At 47.4% G+C, this 26826-nt stretch overlaps 1 protein-coding gene across 49 annotated transcripts in view; it reads right to left on the reverse strand.

The window, feature by feature from the left end:
- The window catches only part of Ablim1 (actin-binding LIM protein 1), a 296678-nt gene that overhangs the window by 166422 nt on the left and 103430 nt on the right, over positions 1-26826 (reverse strand). For 14 of the 49 annotated variants that reach the window (XR_015621690.1, XR_015621688.1, XR_015621686.1 and 11 more), the window contains exon 1: positions 4243-4346. The exons of 34 other annotated variants lie outside the window; for them this stretch is intronic. Coding sequence is in view for 12 of the 15 variants with exons in the window: in XM_087552277.1 (XP_087408403.1) it covers positions 4243-4258 (16 nt within the window). In the remaining 3 variants the exon portion in view is untranslated. 49 annotated transcript variants of the gene reach the window in all.

A 26826-nucleotide genomic window follows, 5' to 3' on the forward strand; every position in this document is an offset into this window, starting at 1 on the left:
AAAGGAGGGGTCACTATTATCATCATTCACCAGCACATCTACAGAAAGTGGGAAAGATATGACAGACAGATGCCCAGTGTGACTGACACAGGTTTGGAGGCAGCGACGCCACGATGGTTCTACAAGCAAAGGGGTGGGTGACAACGAGGGCTGGTGGGGCAGCAGCAGAGGCACAGCCTCTTCCCTGGGGACTCAGCCAGCAGGAACCAGCTCTGCAGAAATCTTCACTGTGGACCTGAGTCTTCCAGAACTGAGACAATACCTTCCTGCTGTCTAAGCCACCAAGCGTGTTCTGTTAGGGACTCCCAGGAGGACTGTGTGACTTGGCCACCCCTCCCATTCTCTATCACATCCCTGGCCAGGGATCTCTATTTCATCCATCCTTACATGGGGGCTCCTCTCGAATCTACTATTTTATTTCCACTCTCTTTTGTCACATATCCAGACATCCCCAGTCTTCAAAGCCCCAGGTCAAGAGCCCTCTGCTGCAAGATGGCTGATCAGAAAACCCTGAAGTCAACACTGAAGTCGAACCTCAGCTGAGATGCTTCTTCCAGACACCCACTTCCTACCAGTCACGAGGGAGCCCATCTGACTCCAACAGGAGACGGACAAGGGCAGCCACTGTGCCCTGTAAGTTCAGGGGGTCTCCCTAACCCAGAAAGAGCATGCGGGGTAGGATGACGCTGTGGAGGAGTGGACTTCGTGAGTCCTAAGGGGGAAGAAAGGAAGAACCTCTGTGGCCACACCTGCTTCTGAGAACACTCAGTCCATTTTCAGCAACTGAAATGAGCCAGGAAATAGAGCCGCCCCCACCCCACCCCCATCATCTGGAACAAGTGCCAAGCTGCCTGTGGTGGTGGTTCCGCTGGCTTCCTATGAGGAGTCTGTCTGCTTCTCACTCACGCTGAGGAGACTCCACTACCTAAACCTGAAGGACACTAGAGCCCAAGGGTCCTAGAGTCCCCTTGTTCCTAGCTGGGTGATTTTGTCACTCTTTTCCTGCCCCACCCACACCCCTGGGGGATATCTAGCAATGTCTGGAGACATTTTCAGCTGCCACAAGTGAAAGGCCAATGCCACCAATGTCCAGTAGGGGAGAGGACAGAACTGAGAGCTGCTAAAAACCTTGCTATACTCAGGACAGAACCACAGAAGGAGCTGACTGAATGCTAAGGAAAGAAGCTAAAAAATCTTGCTGTAGAGACACTGCTTGCACGTGCTCGCTCTCTCTCTGTCTCTCTCTCCCCCCCCCCTCACCCCACCTCTGTGCGTGTGTGTATGTGTGTGTGTGTGTGTGTGTGTGTGTGTGTGTGTATGTATGATGTGTGCACACTCTCCCTACCCTCAAATGTCACCTAGAGATCGGACATCCCTCCCTTGTAGGAGAATGAATATCGAGACCTCTACAAAAAGCAAACACAGAAGAAGCCCAAGTCTAAAACTCGGTTTACCTGGCTATGTCACTTTTGCAGCTGAATTCTTTATTCTTTCACACTTGGCCGCATAGGCTCCAACCCATAATCACCTTTATTATTTAAATGAGATATGTTTATAACTTTATCTCTGGGGTTTACTTATCACTCCCCCCCACAAACAAACACACAAACAACAACAACAAAAAAGAAACAGATTAGTTTAGAAACTGTGCCAGAACAGGTATCAGTTAGCCAATTACAGCTTTTAAATGAGCACAGTGGGTCCCCGGGGTGAATGGTGGCAAGTGTGCATTGTCTTCAAGAAGACAGATATTGATGGATAAACCCCCAGAAACCTTCGTTGCTTCTTCGTTAGAGGGTACAAGCAAGGATAAGGAGCCCTTGAACACCTTGGGGAAACAACCACTTCATCAAGATTCTGAGATCGATTAGTGTCTGCAAGTGCGAGAGAATGGGTGTCTGGTCAGGAGAACAAAGATGATGAAGGTCAAAGGGTGTGAGCTGCAGATGGTCCTCGCCAGGGCCAGCCATGCTGGCGGAGTGTGGGACTTCTCTGCAGCCTGTGTCAGGCCCAAGCAGAGAGGCTGGGGAAATGACTTACGAAGCAGCCTGTGCATCTGTAGTGAGCACAGCAGGGAGCCAGAGGCCTGCCTAGCTCTATGGCATGGACACCAGGGTGCTTTTGAGCCTGCCACAGGGTCCCCATCAGTCTCAGGGGGCAGGGCAAAGCAAAAAGAATGTGGTGCCAGGAACATTCCAGACGCCAAAAGGCACAGGTTTCCTGGCAGTTCTGATAGACCTGTTTCCTCTCTCAGAGCGTCTCTGTACTTCAGATGCTAACCCAGGTACTGAAATGCTAAAAGAGGGAGATAGTGGAAAGGCTGTCCACACTGGGCTGTGGTAAGAGCGGTCCCTTTATCTGCATACATTATGTCACGTGGTCCAATTATTGGCTGTGTGGCCTTGAGCCGCTTCCTTACCCTTTCTGACTCCCCGGCTTGCCCATCTCCCAGTGCCCATTTATTTCACTTTATAGTTCCTTCCTTTCTTTTCCTGGAACTCTTGTATAAACCACCCAAAGAAATCCTGCTTTTCTCCGCTATGGGCTGCAGCCAGTGTGGTCAGAGCTGGGGAGCATCGGCATGAACTGACAAAGACCTCAAAATAAGAAAGAACAGCCTCTAATCAGTGGCCGAGGGCTAAGATAACGCTAGCATGTGATCTCCTGGGAGCCTGCCCAGAGAGTTCCAGCTAGAGAGCCCAAGCATGGACATAGGTAATCTATGCGAGGCTTAGGAAAGATGCTATTTGAACACTCCCAATCTGTGATCTATACCACGTACCAGAGGTCTGGGCTGTCAGAAGCTCCACAGGAACAAAGTAGACAGGTGGCTTTTGAAATCTCTACCACTCATAAATAAATTACATACACTGGGACACGAACTCAAATCCATTAGCTGCAGAGACCTGGGCCATGCTATTCTGGTTGGGTGGAAGGTGTCCCAGCTTCCAGCAAATGCCAGTGTCTGGATTTTGCACTGGAGGTCCCCCAAATAAAGGAGACACAACCAGGAAGCATCCTTATTTGTACCACCGTCTATTCACCGAGAGATCAGGGCAAAAGCAGGTTGAGCATCAAAGGTCCCCAGCGGTGGGTGAATGGAGTAGTCCCTTGGTCGTGGGGTGCGGCCTCCTCACTGCCAAAGCAGGCACAATGCTCAACCCAACCCTCAGCACAGTAGAACCAAGCTCAAATTCCAGCCACGACCCAAGTGTAGCACTGTGTCTCACACACAGAAAGTAGAAATAGAGAAGTCATTGAGATGGTTCGAGACAGGGTGAAGAGCAGCTATGTCTGTGCTGGTGTGGGGGGGGATGTCCCACAGGAGAAGCCACAGCGATCACAAGCTTGTCAGAGAGCAGGACCGAAGTGCTCCTTTAACGTCAGAAAAATGACCATCGGATGGTCCTCTGGCAGCTCTGATAGGATCACTTCTGACCTGAGAATCTAATTCCACTCCAGAAGGGTCTAGAAAGACAAAAGCCAACTCTTGAAAATGGAGGTTGAAGGCTGAGAGAGTACTGGTCAAAAGCTTCCTTTCCCCTGTCCCTGACTGGGTCTGTTACATTTTGCTTTTAAAATACTAGACACATGGATAACTAAAAGCAAGCAACTGAGGTGTTATTTTACATCTCCCAAACAAATAGGTTAAACCAGAATTCAGTGTTCAAAGGTTTATCTCAATCTCAGGGCCACGCCCAGTAGGTAAACAATACACACCTGTGCGGGCCACGCCCACCCTCTTTTCCCAGTCTTCTGTGTCGCTGGAGCTGTGGGCATCCACTATGAAGGTGTCAGGAGGAATGACTAAAGCTAATAACAAGCCCTTCCAACACCAGGGGCTCCTCAGCCACACCAGCTAGGTTTGGGCTTGTCCCAACACAGCCCCGCCCAGGTATAAGGACCCTTTCGTGGCAAATCTTAAGGAACTCATTGATGAATAGAGGGAGAGAATGTAGTCTCCGGTGGGAGGTGGAAGGCAAGTTTCAACCCCAGATCCTAAATCCATTGGCAATTCATCAAAAGCTATGCACACCCTGAGCTCAGCTGTGCCATACTGCGATGGGCCGAGATTCAGAACCTCGGTTCCGCGGAAACCACAGACATTGTCCTACAGAGATTTTTTTTCACTCAAAACTCGTCTGCTCGGATTTCAAAAGATCATGGCTGGTAAGGTACCCCAGCCCCGCGGGGCCATTGCAACTTCTACAAGCATGCAGGGTGATCGATATTTATAAATACCTTTTTCTTTCACCATGGCAACCGGGTCCTTGGCTGAGGGCACCGAAAGCAACAGGAATGAACTCTAGGCGTGCACGCAGACCGATGGCCTCTGCGGAGGCTGCGAGGAGACGCCCCCGGCACCCACACGCCAAGACCGGGCAGCCTCGCGAAGTCCCGCCCCCGCCGCGGCTCCCACGCCCGCCCCCACGGTGGCCGCGCCCTGCTCCCGGACGCTGTCTTCTGGCTGAAACCACTCGCTCCAGCTGCTGCGGTAGCAAATGCAAAATTCCAGCGCCCTAATCTCCGGTCACTGACACCACCTTGCATTCCTGCCGCGGGGGGAAAATGTTCCCGAGCCCTGGCCCCCCTCCCAGGGTCTGATAAATGATTGCCGGGGGAGGAAGGAGGCCAAGCCACACGCTGCCAGGGACTGTTCCCATAAGTAAACTCGTCAATTGTTAGCTTGTTAGTGTCCTATGACAGCTGCTTTCAATCCTGATTATAGCCTCTTTTGGGCAAACTGAGTAAGTAAAATTGGCCTTAATAGAAAGATATTGCCAAGGCCCCTCCAAGTTCATTTCTTTCTGAGTAATGCCATTTGAGATTTTACACACACGCACACACACACACACACACACTTTTATTTGTGAATGGGGGTTGGAGCAGGAGAATAGAAGAGGGGAATGGGGACAGAGAGAACCCTAACAGAGAGCCTTTCAGGATCCAATTCCTTATCCAAGATAGAAATTAAAATCTGACTTCTCCAGTTGGGGAAGATTCTAGCTTCTGTTTTCCCTCTGCTGTTTCAGCATATTCCTCTTAAACCGCGTGGTTGTGTTGTGTGAGGGAGAAACTCTAGTCACAATTAAGGAGCAAACAGTGCTCGATGCTACTCCTGCTTCCAGGACTGACCTAACTTGACGTGCAGGAGGGTAGTGCACGCCGCCGCCAACGAGAGGGCAGCTCCGGGCTTTGGCTCTGTGACCTAGCAGGTCACAGGCAGGTGTGCCAGCAGAGGACTTCCTGGTTCACAAGGCTGCACCTGTCTCCCAGATCCAGCCTCACACACCCATTGTGTACCTCCGCCTGTGTGGGAGAGATGTGGATAAGCAAGAGACAAAAAGACAGGCATTGTGCCACTCAGGGAGATGAGCAGATGGCCAGCCAACACATCCTTCAGAACCAGAATGCACAGCCAGTATTAGACGGTATTTACTGCAAATATTTTAACGTGTTGGGTCTAAGAGAGCCAGGGGAACGGAGAGGAACGGAGACGACCAACCTGCCTCGGCTTTGACTCAGAGGCTGCCGCTGGCTGACACGAATTGGTGGGGCTGAGGAGAAGGAAGGGAAAGCACTCATTTCTTCACTGTCGTCATCGTCATCTGGGGCAGGTCTTGCCCACTGGCTTTCTGTTGTGTAAAGGAAGCAGGAGCTGGGGCAGCTGTGGCATTCCTACATCTGTGACTCAGACTTTACTATTGATAGCTTGACTCTCTCAGTCTGTCCCTTTGCAGCTTCTGTGTTGTCTCTTCGGTGACACCCTTCACCCACACTATTCCTGCCTAGTGCAGCCCTTCCCACATCAGTGGCCAGCCCGAGTGTAAGTACTGAGGAGGCCAAAAGTGGTTTTTCTAGCCTCCATTTCAGACCCATGAGCCAAGCTGGAGAAGGAAACCAACTTCAGTGCCCAGGGATGCCCCATTGAAGAGCATCCCAGGAGGAGACAAGCCCTTCTCGTCCCCCTCGAAATCTGCACTTGTCTTCTTTCCTTGCCCTAATCACCCTCAGCCAGTAAAGAGATGTTGACAAGCAAAATCAGCTGCAGAGAGCTGGAATTAGCTTCATCGATGAGCGGAGCAGGTGAGCGTATTCTGTTACGCTTGTTGCGTAAATGGATCAGTGCGGCACTTAAGCCTGGCTCTCCAAGGATCTCATGTTATTCAGCTGAAAGCTGAGGACTAGCCAGGCTGAAGACCTGGTTTCTAATCCCCAGCACAACACAACAAATAAATAAAACAAAAGGCTGGGCGGCTGACATCTCTCTCTCCCCACCCTTTTCCCCCGCTGGATGTCACTGTGAATTCTTTGGATTTCTAGCTCAAGCCCAGATTTTCACAGATGCACCTGACACTGAAAATGGCACTGGTTCTATCACTTTTTTACTCCGAAAGACAGTTTTTCTGAACAAACCTGGGCACCTCTGCGGACAAACTGCAGGGGGTCTAGAAAGACTCCGGGAGCTGAGGACCAGCTGGTGTCTATTCATTGTCAGAAACGATTTCTCTACAGGAAAACACTACATAGTGGCTCCCTGGCACATGTGCGTGCACACACACACACACACACACACCCCAGAGTTTTCTATGGAAAGAATTTGTCCCGCAGTCAGCGTGGATGAGTCACCAGCAGTTAACTGGTAAATAACAGTCCTGTGGCAGAAGCCCCCTGACAATCAGACATTGCTACTTTAGGATGAAAGCATCCATTCTGTCCTCTCAAGACAACCGGAGGCTACTGTTCAAGCTATTTTTGTCTACTTTGCCTCAGGACTAGATGCTTCAAAAACAGAAGGGAAGAGAGATATCAGCTATTTACACTGAAAACAGGGGTGGGGAGGTGGGGAGGTGGGGGGTTGGGGGGAGGGAAACAAAAGCATCTGGAAAAACGGGGGGGGGGATAAACCAAGGGGGGAGGACAGAGTCTATAGGTCATGAGAAAGATTTTTTTTAATTCAATTTTCTAAGGATGGTTTTCAGTGAAATTAGCTCAGCTCAGTGAGATGAGACATGCTCACGGTGCAGCACTGACTCTGTGTGTGTGTGTGTGTGTGTGTGTGTTCCTGTGCCTGTTCATTCTCAACCTTTCTCCCAACTGCTACTTTTTCACCCGCTCACAAAAATGAAGCCAAGATAGTCTGTCCATCATGAGACCAAATTATGGAGACCATGTTGCTGGAGAGAGAAAAGGCTTGCAACCTTCCCCCGCCACTCTGGGTAAAACGTCAAGCATCCATCACTGAATAGAGATGCTTACTAAGAGGAAAATGTTAGCATGGAAACAGGCCCTGCGGGAGTCGCTCTTCAGAGCAGAACCTGCTGGACAGGCACCTGTAATTCAGGAATGCCAGGATCCTTCCAAGGCCCTACAACCCTAAGGTGGGCAGGTAATGTCTCCACACCCCTTGGCATCTTCTCTAGCAGAATCCAGTAGAAACACACACATACACACACAAACACAAACACACATACATGCACACACACACACGCACACACACATGCACACACACGGACACATACACACAAACACACATACATGCACACACACACACACACAAACACAAACACACACAAGTCTCATTTCTTTTACTTTATGTTTACATCTGCCAACCCCACTTCAGATGCTAGCTGGACATTGGCTCGTGTCAGGCGTCACACAGACCTCACAGAATGAAGATGCACAGATACCCCTAGAAAGGTATGTTGGGCACAGACAGTTCCGAGCCCCAGCAGGGATATCAGGATAGGAGGTAAACACTGGCTGACTGGGAAGGGTGGAGCATAAATGACCTTTCCCAGCAGAGGTCACGGGACAGAAGGTATCAAGTAGCCGACTGCTAGTAGGCTTGTGGGCGTCAGAGGAAGCACAAGCTTAGGTGGGTGGGAGACCACAGAGGGGCTGACCATGCGTGCCGTGCTGTGCAGAGGCTGGGCTTTGGAGTTAAGGTGGCTAGAATCTCAAGTCCGAGCCGCTTCTTAATTCTGAAATTGAGCTCTAAGATCTTTGGCTGCATCTCAAATCCCCCTGTGACCTGTTCCCAACACTGTGTGTTCAACGTATTTCCCGTTTAGCATACTGCCTGATACAGACTAGATGTCCAGGAAGTGACTGGGTTTGTTAGTTTATTTAAAAATCTCTCTGATGGTGGAAGGATCACTTTACACAACACACACAGCATTCTTTATTTTTAAAAGCACAGTTCATGTGGAAGTCTTAAGGGTCTGGAGTGATGGTTTCATGTCCATAGTGAGGCTATGCTCTTGGAGGCATGAAGACTGATTACTTATTTCCATCCTCAGCTATGTTCTGCAGATCCCTCAGGGACAGACGTGCAGATACCAGGCCAGCCTTCACTGCTGGCCTGATGACTCAGGTTCCATAGGGGTGAGGCCTGAGCTGCAGGCTCCCTTGCTGACTGATGACCACCCCAAGCCTAGCCAGCTGGCTCACAAAATGGGAAGACTGCATAAAACTTGCAAACTACTCTGCGGGTGGTACCACATCTGAAAGATTATCTTTACACTCTCTCCTGGTCATAATAATGATCTGTGGGACAGTTACCACAACCGAAGGACAATGACTGAAAGCAGCGAGTGACTGCAAATGTCCCTGCGCTCTGTGACAAATTCCTCCCCGCCTGGCTCCTTGGATCCTGCTAACTCTAGAGTGCCCAGCAGACAACTCTTAGGATTTTTCTCAAATGGTCTCACCCACTCGATGCCTAGCCACACCCTTGTGCTTGAGTCCTTAAAGGAGAAGGATTCAGAGACTTGTTTCCAGATTTTTCCATGGTCCTCAGGAGCCAGGTCTGAGTTTGGATCTAAGCAAGAGGCTGTGGCTGGAGAAAATACCAAACAGTTGCTTGCAGTTTAAATAAAGGTCACTGTGAACAGTCCTGCTGAGGATAGTCATGGCGGAGTAAACAAAATTAGTCATCTTTCTACAATCTATTCCTGGAATCTGAGACTCTTTTCTGATAGTCTCGCAGGCTTCAGCCTTATTTCAGGTACTCGAGACATTCACACATTCCGAAACAGCGCTGACTGACTTACACAAGAGCAGAGTGAGAAAAGGGCTACTCTGAGCTTTCTCATCTTCTGTCACGTCTGCCAGGTATACGATCAGGGTTTCAGCTATGGAGCAACCGCTGTGTTGGGCAGGGTTGCAGTGCCTTCTCCGCAAAGCTCCCTGCCCTCTGGTAGTAACTGCCACCAAGACTTGGACTCCACTCTGGCACATTGACTCTAGTGTTTATTTTTGCAAAAGGATTATGAGCTCTCTTGGGAAGGAGTTCACACGTTATGGCTTCTGTACGCAGGCAATAATGACATTATGTTGGAATGCAACATTCAATGAAAACTAAGTGCTTTAGTCAATGGTCCCTTGATGTAATAAATACCTGAAAGTATTTATTTCCCTTGTGAGAAGTAAGGGTTATTTTACTATGAGCAGATTTTAGTCCACAGACAGTTGGCCCCATTGCTCTCAGACCTGTGGTGGGGAACCCATGACATCTCAGGGCTGCGAATTCAGAGAAGAGGCAGGGCACAGCCTCCATGACCAGGGGACCTCCCTCAAGGTTCCACCTTCACAATTTCTGCCCCTTCAATGTCAACTTGGGACCTTGAACATAGGAGCCTCAGATATGTTCCAGATCTAAGTACATCTGTTGACAGCTTACCATATCGAACATCAAAATTCTAAATACCCGTAAAGAAACGGACTGAGAAAATCCGACTTTTAATTTACTTTTGACTTTAAAAGGAAATTCATTCTCTTAATGAAAAATAAATTTAACAATTGCTTGAAAGTATTTGCCAAGATCCAAATAGACAGTGACCTTGAAGAGAAAGCAAGCGGCCGGGGACGTCCTCAGCGAAGTCACTTTGTAAAGACTCCTCTTGCTTTCCTCACTTAACCTTTTGTCACAGATTACACAATGCCAACCATGCGTCAGCCACCATTCCAGCCTGGTTACCGTCACCACCTCTTAGGGTCCTCATCACAAATAGATGTGCTACCGGTTAGGACACTGTGTAGGACCTAAGAGTCAGGTTGGTCCAAGTTCAAAGTCACAGACTCTGCCTTTGAGTATCTGTGTCCTCCATTCTATGGAGGTTGTGGTAGCCCCCCCTTCTTATTCCCAGACTACACATTGTACCTATACACACACATACACACGCAAACAAATCTATGTAAGTGCTTGTGTGCACACATGAACACACATAGTCACACATAGAATCACAGAGGTATGAATACATGTCCATGCAAGTAAACACACGTATACGTGTGCGCACGCACGCATGTGCACACATATACACACACACCTGTATACACACACATATTGGCATACACTCAAGTACACACAAACATACATACATAAACACACACATGACAAGCACACATACACAAGACATGCACACACTGAAAGAGACATGCAATGACACATCCATGTAAGTGTTTGTGTATACATACCACATATACTCACAGAAGTATGTACACTCACACACTTGTACACACACATACTGGCACACATACATTCATTCAAGTGCACACACACACACACGCACACACACAGAGGCAAAACACTCGATGCAAGTATCCAAACACACACACACTGCCCACAGAGAGACAGGTAAGCACACGTGTCCACATGAGTCACGACTTCATGCTACCCCCTGTGCACCCCCACCCCCACATGCTCATTAACTTCTTTGGTGCTGTTACCGAGGACCCGAAGCAATGGAAATGATACTACATCTCGCCTTGTATGTGTTACGTAGTCTCTCTCCTGTCAATTCACGCTCCCTCTGACATCAGACTTTGTGTGTTGGGATCTTTAAGACGAGGGTGTCATGACCTTGTTCTTCCAAGTACAGCCTCAATGGGCAGTCGAAGTCGGTACCCGGATCCACGAGTCTTTGCTTGCGCTGTTCAACCATCAGCTCTGTCTAATTCTCAGGGAGTTGTTTTTGGGGTTTATGTGAAGAATTAAAAGTCTTTCGTTGGTTTCAGAATTTTGCAAGATTCAAGCACCCTTCATTTCTCACCCTCGCCCTCGCTTGGCCTCTCCGGTCACCTCAGTGCCCTGGCACCTTCCCAGAAAACATGCTTTTTCTCATTCTCCTGGGACGTTTCAGTCAACACCTGAGGGACAAGCCAAGTCAAACGAGCTGAGTGACACGAACGGCCTCCAGTCCCTTCGTGACCACAGGAGTTTTAGAAGGGACTGTGCCACCCACACACTACGCTGTGAAAGTCTAAAATTTGCATGACTAAGGAGGCATCAACGAAGATGAAAACTGAAGTCACAGAGCACTCTTGTCCAGGATTGGTGACACAATTGCACAGAAACGGCCCCACCCTCCTGCCTGACCTGACCAGCAGCGATGTGACTAAGCCACACCGGCCACTCAGGAAGCCTGCTCAGACACAGGCTGGGCTTGGATTCCAGGTACACCGTGCTCAGTGGCCTTGGGCACATTGTTTTCCCTCAGTGGGACTCAGCAATCATGTCTGTGAATGGGAGTAACACATTCCAATGGTGAGGTCACAGTAAGGACAGGGTCAGCTCCCTGGATGTGTGACCTGTACCAGGTGGGCTCCCAGTGATATCTGTAATACTATACAAAGTCTTTCAACTTAAACTTTGCAAGTGAAGTCCAAAGGGACAATGGGACAATGGAGCACACGTGCCACCAGGGGAGACTTGCCTCATCCCTGCTGCTCCATTATCTGCCGTGGCCCACAAGCAAGTCAAGGCATCTCGGTCTATGAGAATTCAAGAGTACAGGGGATGAGAACAAGGTGTGTCCTCTCCCTGGCCAAGCTCCCGTCAAATCCTTTTCCTTGAGTGTAGTAAGAAGGCGAGAGGGACTCTGTTGCTTCCTTTTCAGCCACACGGTCTTTCCGGGTAAGTCCCAGGTAAGTCACTCTGAAAATGGTGGCGCTGAAACTTTTGGCTTCATAGTGAGTCAGGAGCGCCTGAAGCAAAGGTGGATAATGGGTGGAGGTGGACACTGAGATATGTTAATGACGTTTATGTATGTTCCTAAGAGTAGGAAGTACTTTAGGAACCGCTGGGAGATAGCACTGGGGAGAGGAAATTTGGAGGGCAAATTGATAGATTGCCACTTGAATAAGTGTGTGGAGGGAAAAGAATGGACCACGCGGGTATGTGCAGACACAGATACCCCAGACAGAGTGGGATCAGATGTCCCATGCCCCGAGGGAAGGGCTTTGCTGGGGACTCAAAGCATAGGGAAGATGGTGGGATCCGTGTGTGTGTGTGTGGTGTGTATGTGTGAGTGTGTGTGTGTGTGTGTGTGTGTGTGTGTGGTATGTGTGTGCATGTTGTGGTGTATGTGTGGTATGGGTGTGCATGTTGTGGTGTGTGTGTGGTATGTGTGTGCATGTTGTGGTGTATGTGTGGTATGTGTGTGCATGTTGTGGTGTATGTGTGTGAATGCATATGTGTGAGTATGTGAGTGTGCGTGTGTGGTATGTGTGTGCGTGTTGTGGTGTATGTGTGTGAATGCATATGTGTGAGTGTGTGGTGAAAGGTGGAAGGGCTGTTGTTAGGCCCTTCCTTGGCTTTTCCTTTTGAGCTGGGAAGCCACAGACGATTCTGCGCACAGAGCCAGGATCTGGCTGCAGTGATCACGGAGAAGAGACGAGCACAAAGGTGAAGGGCACTGAGTCAGGGCCCTAAATAAGCAAATAAACAGACAGACAGACAAATGAATTAAACCTCCATGCTGAGGAGACGGCACGGCACACAATAGTGAGAGGAAGGAAAGCGACTGTAGACGTTAAAAAATGAATTCTAAGGACCAAGAGGGCGTCAACATGAAGAAATGAATAAACGAGATGCCAATAAGATATCAAATCCACAGAACAGAAACGTCTGAGGTGATTTCAGTGAATGCAGGAGAGAGAGTCCAAGACGCTCTGAGAAACCAACAGAATGTAAGATAAAAGTGAAGACTGACTGCACGAGGACAAGCAAAGCCAAGGAGCAGGTTAGATACAACACCGCCGAGCAAACACAGACCTGAACTCGCAAATTAAACAGCAGACGTGCGATACTTCAACAAAATTCTATAGAGCAAATCAGTCCAGGTCCAAGACTAAGCTTTGGACTTCAAAAGTGTTATTATTCTCCAGATATTCAGCCAGGGGAAAAAAGTAACCAAAAAGCAAAAACTCGCCATCTACAGAAGAGACCTTAGATTCCCAGCAGGACCAAGGACAAAGGGCGTGCACTGAACATCCCTGACAGAAGGAAAGAGTTTACCTTACACCCAGACAAAGCCTTTCAGACATAAAGGCAATGGCAGACTATGAGCACACGCACACACACACACACACACACACACAAACACATACACACACAAACATACAGAGAGACACACAGAGAGAGACACACACAGACACACACACACACAAACACATACACACACAAACATACAGAGAGACACACAGAGAGAGACACACACAGACACACACACACACACACACAGATACACACACACAAACACATACACACACAAACATACAGAGAGACACAGAGAGAGAGAGACACACACACACACACACAAACACATACACACACAAACATACAGAAAGACACAGAGAGAGAGAGACACACACACACACACAAACACATAGACACAGAAACATACAGAGAGACACACAGAGAGATACATACATACACAGACACACACACACAAACACACAGACACACACACACAAACATACACACACAAACATACAGAGAGACACACAGAGAGAGACACACACAGACACACACACACACACACACACACACACACACACACACACACACACACCCTGGTCAGCACTGGGTATCTACATTAAACATAAAATTTGGTCTGACCAGGAACAGGCATTACAGGTTCTAAGGGGTGGTGTTTAGAGAAAACCCAGTAGTAAGAAGACGAGTGGGACATTGTCACAGACTACTTATGTAGAGCCATCCAGAAGAAAAGGCAATCTAAGTTGTTCATATTTTTATGTCAAAAAAGGGGGGAAAAACTCATGTTGATCCACTGCTCACTTTCAAGGAGTCTCTGAGTTAGGTCATAATTATCTATATTACATATAGATCAATGGGACAGTACCCCAGAGAGACCAAATATGTTCACCAAACAGAACCTGGTTTTTCTTCAAGCAAATCAATGATTTATTGGGTCATTTTATTGTGCAAATATAGTGGAATTTCTAATCATACATACTGGGGTTTGAGTGCCACCTCCTTCATATATGTAAATGAGCACACTTGGACTAGCTGGGATAATTGGGGTCAGAACTGGCAGCGTCTTGATAAATGAATATGCCCTAAGTGTCTTCCCAGGATGTGGTTATGTGTTAGGGAGAGAACAGGGCTCATGACACCAAGTTTTGGAGACACGATCCATTTATAATGCTACTCGGCGTGTTTACATGTGTATGAACTCTCTTTAAATGCTTAAACCGCTTCATGTTGCTGCAGACTAACCAATGGCTGCTAGTGCTCTGCGTCACGTGCCACATCCCCGTATTTCCGGAAAGGCGGCCCTATGAGGCGATTTTCTTCCCTTCCTTCCTGCAACCCCCAGAAAGACAGAAAACAGTTTGCTTATGTGTTTCATTTATTGAAGTTTGGAGATTAAAACAAACAAACAAACAAAAAAACCTCGGACAGAAAGAGAAATGCTTTTGAATGTAAATTATTTTCCTGGATTGAGATCTGAATACAATAGAAAAGCCCCAAGAACCTTTGCTGGATATAAATTTCTGCACAGAGGGGGGGAAAAATCAACTAACCCACAAAGGTAGTGTTTATATGCCACCAAGATCTATAACGGAGAGATTTTTATGATTGGATAAAACTCTGAGAGAGATGAATGACTGTTGACTCATTAATTATGCTAGTAAGCACTACGTCTTGTGAATTTGTAAGTGCACAAAGCGCTTCCTCCAAGAGGTTGGAAATGGCCTGTGAATCCAAGGGACAGAAACTGAGCTCTCTGTGAGCTTACTTTCTCATGGTGCAGACAGCAACGTTCCTAACACGTATTTTTAAAGTGATGTGGAGAGAGATTTGAATCCGTGACACTGAGAACGTGCTCCGCAGGGCTGCAGAAGAAACGTTTGCCTCAGAGGAGGGAAGGAAGAGCTTCTAGTGTTAGGTGATTGTTCCCAGCCACAGAAGAGCCTGGAACACTGGTTGGACTTGACATCTTTCACCTACAGCCACTACCTGTAGAAAATGAACTGGACGGTTCCTGTTTTTGTTTTTTGTTTGTTTTGTTCTTTTGTTTTGCTTGTGTGTTTGTTGTTTGTTTGTTGGGGGCCTTTGATAAGGGATTTAATTAAAAATGTGTTTGACACAGTTGCTCCCATCCTTGTTAAAGTCCTAATTAAAACTGGCCAGCTGAACTGTGGTCTGCTAAGCTCAGTTGACCTATTACTAAACACATTGACGTCACACCGAACTTCCATTGAGGATAACAGAGGACTGTGGGGTGACCTTGGTAACCAGGCAGCTACTGATCCAGTATCCACTGTCCCTGCAGTACTGACTGAAGCCTACCAAGTGATTGCAGAGATTGCCTGTCCCCTTTAAGGACAAGTCAGGCCAGCCGCCGGAGAAGATGAACACAGCCAGCTACACACCAGAATCACGTCAGCGCTTCAAGGAGTAGACAGATACAGAAGAGAACTGTGACCTCCCCAGAACATTCTAGTGATATAAAAAACGACCTTATACACTATTGGGTCAGGACAGACAGAGGGAAAATGCTCGGGGCTGGAGGTAGACCCAGTAATTTGACCTTTCTCTCAAGAACTTCCTTTCTTCCTCTACGGGTCTCCTGCTAGGTCATGAGACATCTCCTTCTTCACACAGGCTGCATGCAAACCGTTATGACCGCTTGATGTTGGCCTGTTTTTCTGGATATTGTGAATCAGAAGAGTCTTATGTTTTCTGATGAGTTTCAATTGCCATCTATAGCTATCAAACTGGATGACGAAAGACGTCTAAAGAGCAAGCAGAGAAATCTTGAGGGATACCAGAAGGCATTTGCAGAGCAAGTAAAGAAACCAACTAAATGATGTCACAGAGTAAAACCCCAGCTTCCTTTGCATAGTGGGTCACAGACAAGTACTTGATACCATGAACTGCCTTCCAGAGTAAGATATCACATATCAAATAAGGTAGCCACTGTGGAAAACCTATAAGGTTCTCAAAAACTCTATTTAGAACTATCATATGCCCCAGCAGTTCCACTGATAGATACATATTCAAGAAAACAGGAAGCATAAGGCCATGAAATCTCTTACACACAGTGTTCATAGAAGTCTAATTTATGACAGCCCAAAAGTAGAGGCAACGCAGATTCTCTAAAGAATGCGGTATGTCGGTGCAGTGCATGGATGAGTCTGACTCATCTGTGAAGACAGAATGGGGTCATATAACACTCAGCCATGAAGAGAGAATGGAGTCATGGCATACTTCAACATCAATGAGCTTCGAAAATACTCGCTAGTCCAGTGATTCTCAACCTGTGGGTCGACAAAGACCATTGGAAAACGCAGATATTTACATTATGATTCATAACAACATTACAGTTATGAAGTAGCAATAAAAAAATTTATGGCTGGGGTCAGCATAACCTGAGGAAATGTGTTAAAAAGCCACAGCATTTGGAAGGTGGAGAGCCACTGTTCTAGTTGGAAGCAGTCAGACACACGAGGTCACTTGTGGGATTCTGACCTCATGGATCTCCAGCCCCAAGATCAGTCTTTGAGGACACATGATTAAAGCACATCAAGTGCGTCAGCATGTTACCTACTCAGATCAGTGATTTAGAAGACCACAGTAACTTACTGATGTTCCAGGCCCGAAAATAAAATAAAGAGGTGGAAGGCAACTATCAATAAATCAAAATTATATAGAAACGAGGCATGTGGCGTAACGAAGGGGAGTGGGCCTGCCTTTCATTTTTCTATTGTTATTCTGATCACCGGGATAGTTTTCTTTTGCTCCCGTTTTGGTTAATTTTATCTAGTTTCCGGGTCCAATCTCAAGTCCCCTTTTTTCTTCCCTTCCGGTGTTCTTTCCTTTGGAAAATAACTGTATTAGATACTTAGGCAATTACATATCCTCTCAAATATTGGGTGTAGGGAGAGAAAAGGAGGAAATATTTTTTAAGGTACTACTGAGGTTTTTATCTGTTCTTTTTGGGGGGTCACGATCTTCCTGCACTGGAGTTGTTTTAGCCACGTTTTTCCGTTCATCTGTCCACATACTTGCACATCCTTTGGGATGCCAGAGAGTATAATGTGCTAAAAATACAAACACGGCTCCCTCCATAGGCTCAGGAGAAACTGAAGAGAGAGGTTACGCACAGGTCACTGCAACAGAAATACACGTAGGATGCTAGAGAAGCAGAGGTCGTCATAAGGGGAAGGGTGTGAACAGGGGGGTTTCTCCAGAGGGGCAAAGGCTTAATCTGAGTCCTGCTGGTTATAGGAAAACAGGGGAAAGTGACCCGGGCATCTGGGAGAGCAGGTGCAGGAAAATGCCCACTGTGGCAGGACCCTTCTAAACCCTGTAAGGGTCTACTCTGCTGTAGGTGTTTGGGGTCAATGCTGAGTGGGGCAGAAGGGCTCAGCTTGACAGCCCATTGCTGAGATACAGTTACAGGGACAGGAGAGCCGAGCCTTGGCTGGGATTGGTTTCTATAAATCAAAGGGGAAAGCAAACTATCCAAGATGACCAGCAGGGCTGAATTCTCGTCTCTCCCTCATTCCTCCTTCTGGCGGTCGCAGGGCCCAGTAATGATGACCTGTAATCACAGCTACCCAGGAGGCTGAGGCAAGAAGATTGCATGTTCAAAGCCAGCCCGAGTTACAGCCAGCATCAATTCAAGGCCAGCCCAGGAAACTTAGTGAGAGCTGGGTTCATTTTGTCACGGACGGGAAGATAGCTCAGTGGCGGAGATCTTGTGTGAGTCCCTAAATTCGGTCCCACCTATTGCAAAATAAAGAGAATGAAGGAAGGAAAGAAACAGGTGCCACCTGTCCTGGGCAGAATAAAAGTTAGAAGAAGACTGTTCTCATGGAGGAACGGCATCACCACACAATGTGTTCCTAGAGACCAGTGTAGGGACGAGCAGAGGTCACACAGTGACACCCTTCTCCCAACCCCCCCACATTGAGCATCAGGTGCTGTCACTACTTTGTAGGTCAGAAGAGTCACCAGTCAATGAGGGGCTGAGGAGGCGGGAGAAGACACCGCCACATACCAATCTCCTGAGACATATTTGAGGCACACACACTCACATACACATGCTCACGCACATACATGCATGCATACATACACACACAAATACATATGTGCACAAACACATGCACATATACATATAAGCACATACACACATACATATGTACACATGTGCATGTGCATATGAACATACACATACATAAACATACAATACACATGAACATAAACACATGCACATACACATTTTCACACATACAGTATATATGTATACAAGTATATATGTGCACACATGCACGCACATGCATATGAACACACATAAACACACAATACACATGAACATACACATAGACACACATGTACATAGACATGCACACACACATGAGGTTCTCTCAGTTATGTGGCCACTGAGCTTTGGAAGAAGAGACCCTTGGGGGTGTTAAGTATTGTGAGGTGGGCCCAGTAGGGGCTCCCAGCAGGAAAGAGCCCCCTTCCTATCTCAGTAGCCTTGCAAAGAAAAATATGACCAAGGCCATGCCATTCCCAGTAGAATATTCTGCTTAGGGATTTGTACCCAACTGATGACAATGAGTGTCCCTAGGACTTTGGATAACAGCACCAGACAGGCTCTGCTTGCTTGCTTGTCAAGAAGGTAATCGGCCTATGTAAACTATTCTTTTATACCAGTACCCAGAGCCCCACAAGGACAGAAAAATTCAGATGTAAAACATACTGTAATTTCCTATAGTAGCATGAGAAAAAAAATTCTCTAAGAATGCCTTGTTTTATGAATTAGGGAAACAGATTTTGCTCATTTTTTCCCGGCATAAACAAGTATTTCATGACTTATTTACGAACCTCAGGTATTGCAGTTGCCAGCAGACCTGGAGAATAACCTGTTTGCGCAGTGAACCATGAAACCAGAGGCAGCATGGCACCGTGGCAGAGAGTGCAAACTTAGATGTCAGGTGGCTCTGAGGTCCAAAGCTGGCTCTTGCACTCAGTGTTGATGTGACTCCATTTCCTCATCTGTCAAATGGGTGATAGAAGTATTCCTGCTACAAGATCCAGCCAGCCCAAATCCCAGCCTGGATGGGGAGTGGCTCTCCAGGCCTCACCCCTAGTGGGGAACAGTTGGTGGCAGCTGGGGAGGGAGAACCATCTTCTCTGGAGTCCTGACAACTAGGAGGTTGCCCTTACATCAGTGACTGCTCCCATAGCCATGAGCATACAATTGGAACTAACCAGTTCCGGTTGAAAAAAGAGAGCATAAACGTGGAAGGGGGACCTGTTAGGGGTCCTGAGATGAGTTGGAGGGAGAAATGGGGGGGTGGGCATGATATCGTACATTGTATACATGTGCGGGGTTCCCAAAGAATAAGTAAAAATATTTTAAAGTAGAATTGACTTTGTGAACTTATTGTAAACACTAAACATAGAAGAAAAAAAACCCAACAGTTACAGCAACACTGAATATAACCTCTCAGTAGGGTCCCAGAGAGTGACAGATGGTCCCTCAGCATTAGAGCCACGGGCAGAAGCTTTGTTTACTGCGTCTTTATTTTGTCCTCCGGTCCTAGCTTCTTACCTACTCCTTTCCTGTTCTTAAATAAGGAAATGCTTTCCCCCACCAGCTTCCGAGGGTTGTCTTGAGCACAGAGAACTGGTCAGATGCACGTGGAGACGCCGTGAGAAGCATGGAGTCCTGCATAGCTCAGGCAGGGGCTGTGTACCAGACAGCAACAGGAAGCTGCCACATTGCGTCTTGAGCTGTTTCTGGCAGCTTCAGGAGGACTTTACCAAATGTCCTCGTGTCCCCTGCCAGGAACAGCTCATGAGCACTTGGCTTTAGTAGCATAGGAACTCGCAAGAGTGCTGGAGGGTGCACCTCCTCAGAGCACCTGTCCCTAACAGGATGCTCCAAGCACACAGTGGCTTCCTGGGAACCCCACTTCCTGTGATTCGCTCACAGTGCCAGGTCCAGCAACACTGGCACCAGGCTTCTGCTTCTGTTGCTTCACAGACGTAGAAGGCAGCACAAAAGTAATTTTTTTTTTTGTTTTGGACTTTGTTTTGAGACCAAGTCTCATACGTAGCTCAGGCTAGCCTTGAACTCCCTATGTGGCCAAAGTTGGCTCCAAACTCACAATCCCCCTGCCTCCACCTCCTAAGCACTGGGATTACAAGGCTTGTTCCACCAGTCCAGATGCAAAATAATTTCTAAAATAAACTATCATTGTAGCCCAGATTTGCTGGATGTGGGTATGTGCTCAAATACCAAACAGTTTGATATGCACATTCAGAATTAATCCTCACAGACAACAATGTCCTTAGACCTGGACAGGAAGGGCCCTGCCCTGATGCTTTCCAGTGTATCTAACTCATCCTCTGGTTCCAGGACCAGCTGGGGCCAACGGTGCCTCTGGGTGAACCCCAGGCTCCTCTTCATCCTCTCTCTCACACTGGTGGCCCTTAAGGCCTTGTTTGTGCTCTTCGTGGCTAATTAGATTCACTGAGGAATAGAGTCCAGGAACTCTGCCCATGGAGTTTCAGAACAAGGGTTTCTGGGATGGCTTTATTCCAGAAGAGAAGCTTGGTAAGCAACCACACCCCAGGCTAGTGTGCTCTGTCTTTCTCATGTGCTATTGACATACCTTTTGAAGCGACTCAACTCATTTACACAGACAGGGATTCCACGAAAACATATTTGTCCAGGGCCCTATATGTGAGACTGCTGCACCAGGTAACATTGGTCTGCAAACCTTACCCAAAGGGAAACTCTGACTTAGGTTCACTTCCTGAAGTAACACAGTTGAGGAGGAGAAGAGCTGACAAGTTCTGGGGGATGTCACAGCTCAAAGCCACAGCACTGCTCAAGGTCTCTTCACCAGTCTTCACTAGGATGTGAACACTGGAGGGAGGCTTGGGCTCGCCCTCTCTGTAACCAGGGCTCCCTGAGACTGCATTATCACCTGACAGACTTTCTCTCCTTCAAGAGCAGCAGCTGGAGATCCCCAGAGCATCCAGCTTAGACATCTTTCAGTAGAAGTTAACAAAGCACTGACTATGGAGTATGGACTCCAGTAGAAATCTGGGTTCTGTTTTCAGCCTTGTTGTCGAATAAGGCTTTTGGGTGCTAAAATTAAAAAAATGAGCTTGGCAAATACCAAATGAGGAACCAATATCTGAGGGCAATGCCTACTGCAAGAGGCAGGGCCATCGGGGAGCTTGCAAAGGAATTGGGGTTGGGAGCCATGGTTTCTCCATCTCTCTTCTTTGCTCTCTTAAAAGGGATGACCCCAGAGAAGTGAGGTAAAGACTGTTGTAGAGTTAGAGGCTGTGACCATGGGCTCCAGCTAGAATCTGTATCTTGTCTAACCTTGATGCAGCTCTTCCTGTTAAGCCTATCTCTGTTCCAGGCAAAGCTCAGCGTGGCCACAATGAGAGAGCACTTCGTTCTCGATACAGCAGCTAGCTCTTAAATGTCAGAAACAAGGCTCGGGGAGATGCTAGCTGGTAAAGTGCTTGCTGCACAGCCATGAGAACCTGAGTTCAGCCTCCAACAGTCAGCATAAAAACACACAGGTGTGGTAGCATGTGCTTGGAATCCCAGTGCTGGGGAGGTGGAAAGAGGCAGAGTCTAGTCAGTGAGCCCCAGGAACCAGTGAGAGATCTTGTCTCAAACACAAACTGGACATCTCCTAAGGACACACCCTGTGGACTGACCTCTCACCTTCACATACACACAGACATGCACACGTGCCTACACACACACACACACACACACACACACACACACATCAAACAAGGATGTAGAACAGTTAGAATCATGCTATGTTGCAGATGAGGGTATAGAACGGAGCAGCCACTTTGTAGAGTTGGAAGTTCATCAGAAGATTCAACTTAGAGTTATTATGTAACCCTGGACTTCCACTTGTATACCCAAGAAGACAGAAAAACACACGGTCTCTACAGACCTGTACAAGAATGTTACTCATACTAGCTGAAAGGGTTTGAACAACCTGAATGTCCATCAACTAATGAGGGACAAACAAACTGGGGGCTGCAATGGAATAACGTATAGCCACAGTGATGAGTGAAGAAAATGGTGGCTGCTACAACTTGGGCGAGTACTGTGTCAAGATGCAGAAGACTATCATACCTTAGATGCAGCCACGTCCAGGATGGGAAATCTATAGGGACAGGAAATAGATTGGTGATCTCTGGAGGCTAGGGGTAGGGATTGGAAACGTTTGGTTGGAGAGATGATAGCTAGAGGACCAAGTTTTCATTTTATTTTAATTTATTTTATTTTAGATCATGGGAACATTAAAAATTCACTGTGGTGATGGGCTGTGTGTCAGGAAGCGTACTAAAACATATTGAATCACCTGCTTTAGGCAAATTATACAGTATATTTAACAGCTCAATAAGGCTGCTAAAATTAATTGCAATAAAACAAAATACCTTGGTACGAATGAATTCCCTCACCTCACCTAAACTGCCTCCGATCCTGCCCCTCTCTCTCTCTGGCTGCCCATGAATCAGGAAGCGTATGCTCACGTGAATTAGCTCCATGAATCTGTAGGGACAGTGTGGAACAGTCTTCCGCCTCCTGTTCTTGTCTAAATGCTGATTTAGACCTGGAGTGAACAGTTGGGTAGACACCAGGCAGCTAAAGGTACCATTCCAATGTGAAAATCAGTAACTGAGACTGGGAGACAGTTCAGTTGATGATGCACTTGCCATCCAACCTCCAGGACCCAGGTTCAGTTCCCAGAGCCCACTTAGAAATCTAGGTGTCGGGGTGTGTATGCCAGAGGCGGGGAGGCAGAAAGAGTTAGTTCCTTCAGGCTCACTGGCCACTCAGCCTAACCTATTCTTTGAGGGAAATGAGAGATAATGTGTGAAAATCCAAGGTAGAGTGTCTGATCAGTACCTGATGCTACCCTGACCTCCACATGCTGTGAAGATACACACACACACACACACACACACACACACACACACACACACACACGCACACACACACACGCGCACACACACACACACACGCACACACACACACACACACACACACACACACACACACACACACACACACACACACACCTCATCAGTGACTCTCCTTCCCCCAGCCTGAGCTCTTTCCACGGCCTTCCCAATGAACATTATGAGATTCACCTGTGAGTGTCAACGTGCTCTCTCAATGTGAAAACACTTTCTTTTCAAACACTCCACTAGACAAAGCTTTCCCAGGCACCAACACAATTTGACCCCCAGCCTTGCATAGGTCATCCTTGCTGGAGTTGATTGGCTGTCTTGTTTCATCGTTCTTGGTCATATTTGGGAATAGCATGGGGGTGGGGGGGAAAGGCGCTTTTTGGCATCATGTTTCTCATTACTGATAAATTATTACAGTCATGCTTTAAAAGAAACGTGTTTGTTATAAAGATCATAAAACCAGAGAGTAAAAGACACAGCTGTCTTTCCGCCAGGGCCTCCATGTCTCGTACCCCTGCCCCATTCATTATACACGAAGTGCAGTGTCTCTTTTGAAGCCCACAGCACAGAAGAGTGGGCGGGGGAGGCACTTTATTACCTATGTCAATCACAGAACACGGCCCGGTGTTGAAGGGGATTCGGGTACTTACCGGAAGAATCACAGCTGCTAAACCTGAGCTCAGGTGGGCCACGGTTGGAAGAATACAGATAGAACAGATACGTCACTGTGCCATGCCTGTGTCGGGCAGGGTGAGGAGTCTCGGGGACACTCAGGTCCTCAATGACCAGTCTCCTTCCATGTGAGCCCCTGAGGCTGGCTCTCTCTGGCGAGGGACCTTTGCCTTTCTCAGAGCTGCACAATTTCTCCAGGCACCTTAACCCAAGGAAAGAAGGCATCTCGGCATGGCAGACATGACATCGAGATCGGACACAGAAGCCCAGGAAGCAGAGCTTCCCAGTAGCGGTTCCTATCATCTCTTCTCTCCCCGCCCAGCAAAGAAGATTAAGAAGGACATATTTAAAAGATTACCCTCAGGAGCTTAGCCATGTATGCAGCCAGATGATTATGTATAAAAACAGCCATTGCTAGGAACTCCTAGCAATGCAGTCTGAGACAAGAATTCCTATCTGAAAGAAAAATTAATACCTCACCTAGGGCGATAGCCTCAAAGAATTGTCTGGCAACTATTTCTAGAAGCTCCATTATTATCTTTCGAGAGAGCTAAGAATAGGTCTAAGTGAGCTTGGAGACTCTGCATTCGATCTATAGAAAACTGAGGTAATGATTGCAAGATCATCAGCATTTTGAATCTCAAGAGGCTGGACGAGGCTCCCAGGCTTTAATTAATGACAGACCCAACTCCAGGCCATGGTAAGCAATTGTTTCCTTTGCATGTTCTAGAGAGTTCTTTCCCCCTAGTGTCACAGACTCTGCTGCATTTCAGTAGCCAACGTGTTTAACAGTCTCAGTCTTTTCGTGTGTCCTGATAACGCACCCAGGAGGGAGGCAGCATTGTCCTGTGGGTAGTAGCCTCATGTTTTTACAAAGTCAACCCCAGTTAGTCCCTCTAGGACTTAGGGCTCTGACATACAAAAGGAGCCCTGCTTATGAGTGTTGTGAAGTCCACACTGTAGGGTTAAGAACAGTGTGTGACATTCTGCAGCCACACAATGGTGACAGGTCAGAGTGAATACATCTATGCTCCTATTGTTGGGCTACTGGATTCTTACAAAATTTTCTTTTTATTAAAACCATGGGATTGGGGATTTAGCTCAGTGGTAGAGCGCTTGCCTAGCAAGTGCAAGACCCTGGGTTTGGTCCTCAGCTCCAAAAACAAACAAACGACAAACAAAAAAACATTGGGAGCCTGGCCTGGTGACCCACACCTCTTAGTCCCAGCACCAGAGAGGCAGAGGCAGAGGTTGGCAGATCTCTGTGAGTTCAAAGCCAGCCTGGTCTACAAAGTGAGTTTCAGGACAGCCAGCACTGCAACACAGAAAAAAATTTGTCTCAAATAAAACAAAACAAAACAAAACAAAACAAAGAACATTGTGTCCTTTAAATAAAATGGGACTGTGAGCCTAGGAGGGTCTGAGAAGGTAAACCCCGCAGTCCTCAGAAATTCTTGGGGCTATACAACTTTCAAGGATACAGATTGTGAGGCATCTGCTCAGACCCCCACATGAGAGGCTTGTGAGTGGAGCCCAAAAATCTGAATTCCTAAAAGTTCTCCAAACGGACCAGAAATGGTTGGTTCAATCAGCTCTGTCCTTTAAGAGAAGAAAGGTAAGTATCAGAGAGGTTGAGGGACTTGATACAATCTAGCCATGGGGGCGTGGCTAAACCTAAACTCAGCCTTCTGCATTCTACCCTGGGAGGCCTTCCACAAAGGCCAGGGGGTCAGAGTGAGCAGCGGAGCCCTTGCTTCCTTTTACTGCCTCCTGACCCTCACTGCAAGTCTTGGCAGCAGAATTCAAGAACCAGAGACACCAAATTTGCTGGACTGTTTCTGCCCACAGTGAGATCAGAACAGTTGCAGGGGCTTCCCAGCCTCGCGTGGGGCCAGAGACAGTGGAGTCCTATGAAGTTTCAGAGTTAAACCCTATACCAACCTGTCCACACACCCACCCCACCCACAGACACACAGACACATGGACACACACCCGTTGCCATGTCTTACTCTGAGAAAAACTCACAAGGCTGTTGAAACAACCTGTGTGTGCTCTCTTTCTTACTCGAATACCATGAAGAGCCTTGGGATTTGTAACATAAGGTATCCCATCAGCATTTCCAAAGTATGTTCAGAACACAGCTATGAGAACACACTATGATTCTTCTAGTGCAGTGGTTCTCGTCCTATGTGTCATGACTCCCAAAAGACCCGCAGACAACACAAATATTTAATTATGATTCATAACAGTAGCAAAATTACGGTTATGAAGTACCATGAAAAGAACTTTATGTCTGGAGGTTACTGTGACACAAGGGACTGCACTAACGGGTCGCAGCGTTAGGAGGGCTGAGAAGCATGTGTTCTAGTGTCTGTTTGGTAAACAGTGCAGTGTGGGGTATGATACTTTTCACCATTAGTTCTTTCTGCGTGCGGTGTGTGTGCATGCATTTGTGTGTGTGATCCCACAGCTCTGTTCTTTGTGTACTGGAACCTGACCTGCCACTTGTTTAGGAGTCTCTGCATGGTGTATTTGTTAACACGGGTGTGTTATACAGAGAAACACAGTACCACTCCTTTAACATAGGCTCTGCTACACAGTAACACAGAAAGAGACTTGGACAGCTGTAAGGTATCTAAGATTCACATCCCTGAGGCTGCAGACAGCACAACAGTGTCTGCCTCTGCTGCTCTGCTGGAGGACTGAGGTCACCCATGTCAAGCAGCTCATAGTTGCCTATAATGCCAGCTCCAGGGGAGGCAACACCCTGTTCTAGCCTCTGAAGGTACTTGTGTGTGTGCACACGCACACACACAGATATGCACACACTCAGAGAGAGAGAGAGAGAGAGAGAGAGA

Source organism: Rattus norvegicus, chromosome 1 (genome assembly GCF_021556685.1).
Source record: "Rattus norvegicus strain SHRSP/BbbUtx chromosome 1, alternate assembly SHRSP_T2T, whole genome shotgun sequence".
Taxonomy (NCBI): Eukaryota; Metazoa; Chordata; class Mammalia; order Rodentia; family Muridae; genus Rattus; species Rattus norvegicus.